At 41.3% G+C, this 10,000-nt stretch overlaps 1 protein-coding gene across 1 annotated transcript in view; it reads right to left on the bottom strand.

The window, feature by feature from the left end:
* fras1 (Fraser extracellular matrix complex subunit 1) overlaps nt 1-10,000 on the bottom strand; it is a gene marked incomplete at its 5' end in the record, with an annotated part of 148,441 nt that overhangs the window by 61,145 nt on the left and 77,296 nt on the right. Inside the window, 2 exon segments of the mRNA XM_084323142.1 lie at nt 8,259-8,400; nt 9,956-10,000. The exon segment at nt 9,956-10,000 is cut by the window's right edge and continues 80 nt beyond it. Coding sequence (XP_084179268.1) covers nt 8,259-8,400; nt 9,956-10,000 — 187 coding nt within the window.

Here is a 10,000-nt window from a genome sequence, read left to right on the forward strand (position 1 = left end):
TTCCCCCAGACCTCAACACAATATGACATGTATGGCACCCACAAGTGAAAAATACAATATATGCAAACATTTCTGGTTTAACAGCTCCCTTGTTTTGTACAGAATGCCAACAGATTTGGCTAATTTACCTTTAATATATTGTATATGTGGCTTCCAACAGAGTTTGTGATCTATAATCACACCTAAGAATTTTGTTTCATATACTCTTTCAATTTCGGTTCCATTTAAATTCAGTTTTAATTTCACAGTCGGTAGGAACCACCACCAAATACCATACATTTTGTTTTGTTTTCATTAAGAGACAACTTATTCCTATCAAACCATTTCTTTAACTTTATCAATTCCCTTTCTACTGTTTTCAATAATTATTTTATGTCCTCCCCGAACAAAGTAAATTAATATCATCAGCAAACGTAACAATTTTCAAAATATTCGATACTGTAAAAATATCATTTAAATAAAGTATAAATTACTTGGGTCCCAATACGGAACCGTGTGGAACACCACAAGTTACTCTTCTAATATGTGATTCTGTATTATTAATATTTACATATTGAAACCTATTATCTAGATAACTTCTTAACCAATGATGAGTGACACCTCTTATTCCATACCGTTCCATTTTTTGTAAAAGCAGGGAATGATCAATTGTGTCAAAATGCTTTACGTAAGTCAATAAATACACCTATTGAGGGTTGTTTTTCATTAATTGCTGTTGATATATTTTCCACAAAATCTATTACTGCTAAGGATGTTGATCTATTGCTCCTAAACCATATTGATGGTCACTCAATAATCCATATTTTTCAATAAAGCCATCAAGTCTATTTACAAATACTTTTTCGAGTATCTTTGAAAATTGAGGTAGCAATGATATAGGTCTATAATTTGATATAGTATGTATGTCACCACTTTTAAAGATTGGAACTTGGAAGAAGTTACTTTTAAAAAGTAACCTAGTTACAGTTACTAGTTACTTCTTCCAAAAAGTAACTAAAATTACTTACTCGGTTACAAATGATAAAAGTAACTAGTTACTTCAGAAAGTAACTATTGCGTTACTTTCAAGTAATTTTTTGTACATAAACAACATACACAAATCTAAACTATTTTAATGTTGCTGTGGGACAAAGTGAGACTAGCCTCCAATCAAATGCCATGTATGTAGATATTATAATTACTATGTTTATATAGTGGATCATACAAATACAAACACAATAGATGTTTTGGAACTTTTGATATGTATTGCCCCTCAACAGGCCACAACTGGGCAACATTAAATTATGCTTGTTAAGCACTATACCAAAAATAAATAACAAATATATACTGATTGATTGAACATTTTAATTAACAGATTGCAGAATGGGTACAGTACAGTACAGCTCAATACACACAATTGTTAAGGGGATGCAGATCAGAGAAAGACTTTCGTCTTGTTTACATCAGGGTCCCCCATTTTCAATTCATGACATTTATGACATACACAACATACAGATATAAGAATCTAATCTAATCATCTAAACCAGTGGTTCTCAAACTGTGGTACGCGTACCACTAGTGGTACTTGGTGGTACTGCTGGTGGTACTTGAAAACATTTACAAAAAAGCAATTTTTTTTTGCAGTCAGGCCACTGAACTTAGAAGCAGGCCAGGCCAGTGTTTTTAGATTTTTTGTAATGTCAGATAAAAAATGAAATACTCCCACTTTTCTGAAAAGAGTTGGTGTTAATCTTTTACAAAAAATCCATCAAAATCTGTGTTGCTGCTAATCATTGACACATGCCTAGCCTGTAATAATCCCCCCCAGAAAAATGTACTTTGCATTTGATATATTGAAAATATTTTACTTTTTGTGTGTTTTTTTTAACAATAATTTGTGATGCCATCACCCAAACTGGCATTTAAAGGGTAAACATTCAAAAATGTATTGAATATGTGTTTTCTTTTCTTTTTTACAATAATTTGTGATGCCCATCACAAACACTGGCAAGGGTAAAAATTCAAAAATTCCTGCACCAGAATGCAGAAAATTAAGTTTTTGTAACAAAATAATTGTGTGTGTGTGTGTGTGTGTGTGTGTGTGTGTGTGTGTGTGTGTGTGTGTGTGTGTGTGTGTGTGTGTGTGTGTGTGTGTGTGTGTGTGTGTGTGTGTGTGTGTGTGTGTGTGAGAGAGAGAGAGAGAGAGGATGACGGACAATTGCTTGCTGTGTGAGAGAGAGAGAGAGAGAGAGAGAGATAGAGAGAGAGAATTAAGTACATTTGCTGAAATACAGTTCTTAATTTTCTGAGAATGTTAGTTATTATGTTCTCAATGCCCCTTGCATTGTATGAGTTGTGTGGAAGCGTTTGCTAGTTCTAGTGCTATCCCTTTGTACATTGTGGCTGTGTCTGACAAAAGTTAACAATAAATAATGGTATTAGGAATACATTTGCCTCCTGCGTGAACTGTGCATAGCTGAATAGACTGTATTTTAACGCCGGTCATATAGTGGTACTTGGAGAGCCAGCTACGTTCTCAGGTGGTACTTGGTGTAAAAAGTTTGAGAACCACTGATCTAAACAAATCTAATCATGACATTTAAGACATGCATGACATACAGATATATATATCTCTGAGCACCTGAAGACTGTGCTATTAAACCAGGAAGTGCAGCACTATGTCAGCAGAGTAGAGCCTCCACTACTGCAGTGCCCTGCGCTGCAACACAACTAACACAAGAGTGAACAAAAAACGCTCATGGACCCGCGGTCTGTCGTTGACTGCTCGCTTGTGTTGTTCGTTGGATTCATTTTGGATTATTTGGGCTTGCCAAACAAACTATCAAAACGTACACGGACCCGCGGTCTCACGTTGACTGTCGCTGTGTGTCAGACTCTAGTGGCTTTCGAACACCCGCCCACCTCTACCTCTGATTGGCTTACCATGACATTTTACTCAACCTCAGCCAATCGCGCGCTGCCCACTAACCAAGGAAGAACAGTATGCCTCTCGGCGCAAAGATCTGTCTGAGGAAAAAAACAGCTTCAATCATAGTAACGTGCCGCATTTTTTGGCAGTAACGGTAACGGCGTTATTAAGATTGGAAGAGTTCCCATCACTGGGAACATCATCAAAATTGTATAACATGCATAAGCTTACATACTTACTTACTTACTTACATACATACTACATACATACATACATACATACATACATACATACATACATACATACATACATACATACATACATACACATACATACATACATACATACATACATAAATAAATACAGACAATAATATTCCCAAGTTTAGTTACTATTTACAGATATGATTTGAGCAATTTCTCTTTCAGTGACTTTTTGAAGGTGGAGATGGATGGATGTTTCAGACTCTCGTCGAGCTCGTCCCAGATCTAGGACACATGCATATAGTACCACACATACAGTACAGTATACTGGCTGTACACACAGGAGAGAGAGAGAGAGCGAGAGAGACAGAGAGAGAGAGAGAGAGAGAGAGAGAGAGAGAGGAGAGAGAGAGAGAGAGAGAGAGAGGAGAGAGAGAGAGAGAGAGAGAGAGAGAGAGAGAGAGAGAGAGAGAGAGAGAGAGAGAGAGAGAGAGAGAGAGAGAGAGAGAGAGAGAGAGAGAGAGAGAGAGAGAAGAGAGAGAGAGAGAGAGATAGAGAGAGAGAGAGAGAGAGAGAGAGAGAGAGAGAGAGAGAGAGAGAGAGAGAGAGAGAGAGAGAGAGAGAGAGAGAGAGAGAGAGAGAGAGAGAGAGAGATGACATGTATATTACCACACATACAGTACAGTATACTGGCTGTGATTTCTAGATCTAGTCTGGTTACAGTCTAGTCTGGATCTAGTCTGGTTACAGTCTAGTCTGGATCTAGTCTGGTTACAGTCTAGTCTAGATCTAGTCTGGTTACAGTCTAGTCTGGATCTAGTCTGGTTACAGTCTAGTCTAGATCTAGTCTGGTTACAGTCTAGTCTGGATCTAGTCTGGTTACAGTCTAGTCTAGATCTAGTCTGGTTACAGTCTAGTCTAGATCTAGTCTGGTTACAGTCTAGTCTAGATCTAGTCTGGTTACAGTCTAGTCTAGATCTAGTCTGGTTACAGTCTAGTCTAGATCATGTCTGGTTACAGTCTAGTCTAGATCTAGTCTGGTTACAGTCTAGTCTAGATCTAGTCTGGTTAAGTCTAGTCTAGATCTAGTCTGGTTACAGTCTAGTCTAGATCTAGTCTGGTTACAGTCTAGTCTAGATCTAGTCTGGTTACAGTCTAGTCTAGATCTAGTCTGGTTACAGTCTAGTCTAGATCTAGTCTGGTTACAGTCTAGTCTGGATCTAGTCTGGTTACAGTCTAGTCTAGATCTAGTCTGGTTACAGTCTAGTCTAGATCTAGTCTGGTTACAGTCTAGTCTAGATCTAGTCTGGTTACAGTCTAGTCTAGATCTAGTCTGGTTACAGTCTAGTCTAGATCTAGTCTGGTTACAGTCTAGTCTAGATCTAGTCTGGTTACAGTCTAGTCTGGATCTAGTCTGGTTACAGTCTAGTCTAGATCTAGTCTGGTTACAGTCTAGTCTAGATCTAGTCTGGTTACAGTCTAGTCTAGATCTAGTCTGGTTACAGTCTAGTCTAGATCTAGTCTGGTTACAGTCTAGTCTAGATCTAGTCTGGTTACAGTCTAGTCTGGATCTAGTCTGGTTACAGTCTAGTCTGGATCTAGTCTGGTTACAGTCTAGTCTAGATCTAGTCTGGTTACAGTCTAGTCTAGATCTAGTCTGGTTACAGTCTAGTCTAGATCTAGTCTGGTTACAGTCTAGTCTAGATCTAGTCTGGTTACAGTCTAGTCTAGATCTAGTCTGGTTACAGTCTAGTCTTGGTACATCTAGAAATCTGTTGTACAGTCTAGTCTGGATCTAGTCTGGTTACAGTCTAGTCTAGATCTAGTCTGGTTACAGTCTAGTCTAGATCTAGTCTGGTTACAGTCTAGATCTAGTCTGGTTACAGTCTAGTCTAGATCTAGTCTGGTTACAGTCTAGTCTAGATCTAGTCTGGTTACAGTCTAGTCTAGATCTAGTTGGTTACAGTCTAGTCTAGATCTAGTCTGGTTACAGTCTAGTCTGGATCTAGTCTGGTTACAGTCTAGTCTGGATCTAGTCTGGTTACAGTCTAGTCTATATCTAGTCTGGTTACAGTCTAGTCTGGATCTAGTCTGGTTACAGTCTAGTCTAGATCTAGTCTGGTTACAGTCTAGTCTGGATCTAGTCTGGTTACAGTCTAGTCTAGATCTAGTCTGGTTACAGTCTAGTCTAGATCTAGTCTGGTTACAGTCTAGTCTAGATCTAGTCTGGTTACAGTCTAGTCTAGATCTAGTCTGGTTACAGTCTAGTCTGGATCTAGTCTGGTTACAGTCTAGTCTAGATCTAGTCTGGTTACAGTCTAGTCTAGATCTAGTCTGGTTACAGTCTAGTCTAGATCTAGTCTGGTTACAGTCTAGTCTAGATCTAGTCTGGTTACAGTCTAGTCTGGATCTAGTCTGGTTACAGTCTAGTCTAGATCTAGTCTGGTTACAGTCTAGTCTAGATCTAGTCTGGTTACAGTCTAGTCTAGATCTAGTCTGGTTACAGTCTAGTCTAGATCTAGTCTGGTTACAGTCTAGTCTGGATCTAGTCTGGTTACAGTCTAGTCTAGATCTAGTCTGGTTACAGTCTAGTCTAGATCTAGTCTGGTTACAGTCTAGTCTGGTTACAGTCTAGTCTGGTTACAGTCTAGTCTGGTTACAGTCTAGTCTGGTTACAGTCTAGTCTAGATCTAGTCTGGTTACAGTCTAGTCTAGATCTAGTCTGGTTACAGTCTAGTCTAGATCTAGTCTGGTTACAGTCTAGTCTAGATCTAGTCTGGTTACAGTCTAGTCTGGATCTAGTCTGGTTACAGTCTAGTCTAGATCTAGTCTGGTTACAGTCTAGTCTAGATCTAGTCTGGTTACAGTCTAGTCTGGATCTAGTCTGGTTACAGTCTAGTCTAGATCTAGTCTGGTTACAGTCTAGTCTAGATCTAGTCTGGTTACAGTCTAGTCTAGATCTAGTCTGGTTACAGTCTAGTCTGGATCTAGTCTGGTTACAGTCTAGTCTAGATCTAGTCTGGTTACAGTCTAGTCTAGATCTAGTCTGGTTACAGTCTAGTCTGGATCTAGTCTGGTTACAGTCTAGTCTAGATCTAGTCTGGTTACAGTCTAGTCTAGATCTAGTCTGGTTACAGTCTAGTCTAGATCTAGTCTGGTTACAGTCTAGTCTAGATCTAGTCTGGTTACAGTCTAGTCTAGATCTAGTCTGGTTACAGTCTAGTCTGGATCTAGTCTGGTTACAGTCTAGTCTAGATCTAGTCTGGTTACAGTCTAGTCTAGATCTAGTCTGGTTACAGTCTAGTCTAGATCTAGTCTGGTTACAGTCTAGTCTAGATCTAGTCTGGTTACAGTCTAGTCTGGATCTAGTCTGGTTACAGTCTAGTCTAGATCTAGTCTGGTTACAGTCTAGTCTAGATCTAGTCTGGTTACAGTCTAGTCTGGATCTAGTCTGGTTACAGTCTAGTCTGGATCTAGTCTGGTTACAGTCTAGTCTAGATCTAGTCTGGTTACAGTCTAGTCTGGATCTAGTCTGGTTACAGTCTAGTCTGGATCTAGTCTGGTTACAGTCTAGTCTGGATCTAGTCTGGTTACAGTCTAGTCTAGATCTAGTCTGGTTACAGTCTAGTCTAGATCTAGTCTGGTTACAGTCTAGTCTGGATCTAGTCTGGTTACAGTCTAGTCTGGATCTAGTCTGGTTACAGTCTAGTCTGGATCTAGTCTGGTTACAGTCTAGTCTAGATCTAGTCTGGTTACAGTCTAGTCTAGATCTAGTCTGGTTACAGTCTAGTCTGGATCTAGTCTGGTTACAGTCTAGTCTAGATCTAGTCTGGTTACAGTCTAGTCTGGATCTAGTCTGGTTACAGTCTAGTCTAGATCTAGTCTGGTTACAGTCTAGTCTGGATCTAGTCTGGTTACAGTCTAGTCTAGATCTAGTCTGGTTACAGTCTAGTCTAGATCTAGTCTGGTTACAGTCTAGTCTGGATCTAGTCTGGTTACAGTCTAGTCTAGATCTAGTCTGGTTACAGTCTAGTCTGGATCTAGTCTGGTTACAGTCTAGTCTGGATCTAGTCTGGTTACAGTCTAGTCTGGATCTAGTCTGGTTACAGTCTAGTCTAGATCTAGTCTGGTTACAGTCTAGTCTAGATCTAGTCTGGTTACAGTCTAGTCTAGATCTAGTCTGACAGAAACAAGAGTTGCATTTTTACTCAATATCAACACTTGGTTTGCACAGGATGGCTTCAATATTTATATTATTTCATATTTTATATTCAGCAGTCAGAGATGAATGATATCTGCATTGCCATCTACCGTTTACCTCCCTGGAGGTCAAATGCAACCTGGGAGGATTGAGAGAGAGGTAGAGCCGGTGAGAGAACGTGTCTCTTTTGTGTGTGTATCCACTGCATTCTGTGAAAAATGATTCCTAGTCAGTTGAATATGCGACTGATTTGAATAGAACTCTCAAATGTGGCCGTCAGCAAAACAAAATAAAAGGACACCTCTGCAAAACGCCGCCTCAGGGGAAAGAATGTGAAAAATAAAGCGTTTAGTTTCAGACTCATGACCTGCCGATGTCACACGTGACCTGCCGATGTCACACGTGACCTGCCGATGTCACACGTGACCTGCCGATGTCACACGTGACCTGCCGATGTCACACGTGACTTGCCGATGTCACACGTGTTGTAGTACTCGAGTCCTGGACTGATTTTCAGGACTCGTGACTCGACTTGGACTTGAGCACTGATGACTCGGACTCGACTTGGACTCGAGCATTGACTGCATTCGGACTCGGATAATTGATAAATACAGTTAATTATTTTGTATTTGTTTTGTAATAGGCCCTAATCATTTGGCATAAGCTATTGATGGCTAGTGCATTTGTTTGGCTATTGTGTCACAAAGTAAATACACTCCCTTTGAAATGGTGACCGCTGTGTCATTTATGTTTAACGTGGACCTTTTTTATTTGTATGTCCGCTCTTTGACTGCCAGAGTGGAGTGGACACAATTACTCAATGACTTGGACTCGGACTAGGGTAATGGGGACTCGACTCAGGCTTTTCTTTGGTGACTCAAGACTTGGACTCGGACTGGAACATAAAAAAGAACAATGACACACATTGTGATGTAATAATGATCTACCTCTGTGTCTGCGTCGGTGGCCTTCAGCTCAAACTCCGTGATGGTCTTCCTCACGCCCTCCTGGACCCGCATCCCCGGCACCTGCAGCAGAGGCAGCGAGTCGTCCACCGGGGTGAGGGTGATGTAGAACGTCTGGGCCACCTAGAGCCGTTAGTGTCACAGGGGTCGAAGGGTTAACACCGGGGTCGAAGGGTTAACACCGGGGTTGAAGGGTTAACACAGGGGTCAAAGGGTATCAACCGAACCGCTCCGCAAAAACAACCACCCCTCTACTCTCACCAGTCAGCCAATCATGAAGGCTTTACCACCCATTTCCATCACCACAGGGAGGTGTAGTGGTTACTTCCTGGTCTATAGGGAGGTGTAGTGGTTACTTCCTGGTCTATAGGGAGGTGTAGTGGTTACTTCCTGGTCTATAGGGAGGTGTAGTGGTTACTTCCTGGTCTATAGGGAGGTGTAGTGGTTACTTCCTGGTATATAGGGAGGTGTAGTGGTTACTTCCTGGTCTATAGGGAGGTGTAGTGGTTACTTCCTGGTCTATAGGGAGGTGTAGTGGTTACTCCCTGGTCTATAGGGAGGTATAGTGGTTACTCCCTGGTCTATAGGGAGGTGTAGTGGTTACTCCCTGGTCTATAGGGAGGTATAGTGGTTACTCCCTGGTCTATAGGGAGGTGTAGTGGTTACTTCGTGGTTTATAGGGAGGTGTAGTGGTTACTTCCTGGTCTATAGGGAGGTGTAGTGGTTACTTCCTGGTCTATAGGGTGGTGTAGTGGTTACGTCATTGCTGTTTCCGGCCGGTCCGCCTATATTCGAATACCAACCGTTTTGTGCGTTTTGCTAATCTGATTGGCCACTGACGTTTCTGGTCATGTGACATGTGCACCAATCGTGTGACGGCAAGTTCTTTTGACGGTTAAGCTTAGGCACTCTTTCGAAGTTGGTTAAGGTTAGAGTTTGTCTTAGAGCATGGTGATAGAACGCCAGCCCTGATTCCAAACTCTAACCGTAACCAACTTCGAAAGAGTCGCCTAAGCTTAACCAGTGATAAACTAGGCGTTAGGTAGTTTGCAGGCTGTTCAACGCGGAAATGGGCAAAGACACAGCTCGTCACGCGATTGGGCGCACATGTCACATGACCAGAAACGTCAGTGGCCAATCAGATTCGCAAAACGCACAAACCGGTTGGTATTCGAATAGACGCGGCCGGTCCACCATCTTGAAAACGCAATTATTTCCCCATTGCCCATTTCTAAATCATCTCGTTTAAAACAAATAAAGCATGGACATTTGCATGGTGTACCTTTCTGTGCATATTCATCCACAATCTATAGCTCAACATGAAAATATTCTCAATTAATCGTAAAAAGAAATTTATTTCAACCAAAAATGCTTAAACAATAATGGTAGTGATAGAAGGGAACTCATTTTGTGCAAAAATGGAAAGCTTGCCAATGTTCATGAGGCAGAATTGTTACAATAGCCGATAATCCATTTTCCCAATGATGAATCCCTATACGGGTGGACCTCGAGGGGGCGGTCCAAAGTGACGTCAGACTACATGGTGTACACCTCCCTATTGGTCTGAATTAGAAAGGTGTGTGTGTGTGCATGTGCGTGCGTGCGCGCGTGTGTGTGCGCGCGCTTGCGTGTGTGTGTGTGCGTGCGTGTGTGTGTGTGTGTGTGTGTGTGTGTTGACCTCGTTCGCTCCGTCAGACACGGTGAAGGAGAACTGGTCGGCATG

The sequence above is a fragment of the Notolepis coatsorum genome (assembly GCF_963971535.1).
Source record: "Notolepis coatsorum genome assembly, chromosome: 10".
Taxonomy (NCBI): domain Eukaryota; kingdom Metazoa; phylum Chordata; class Actinopteri; order Aulopiformes; family Paralepididae; genus Notolepis; species Notolepis coatsorum.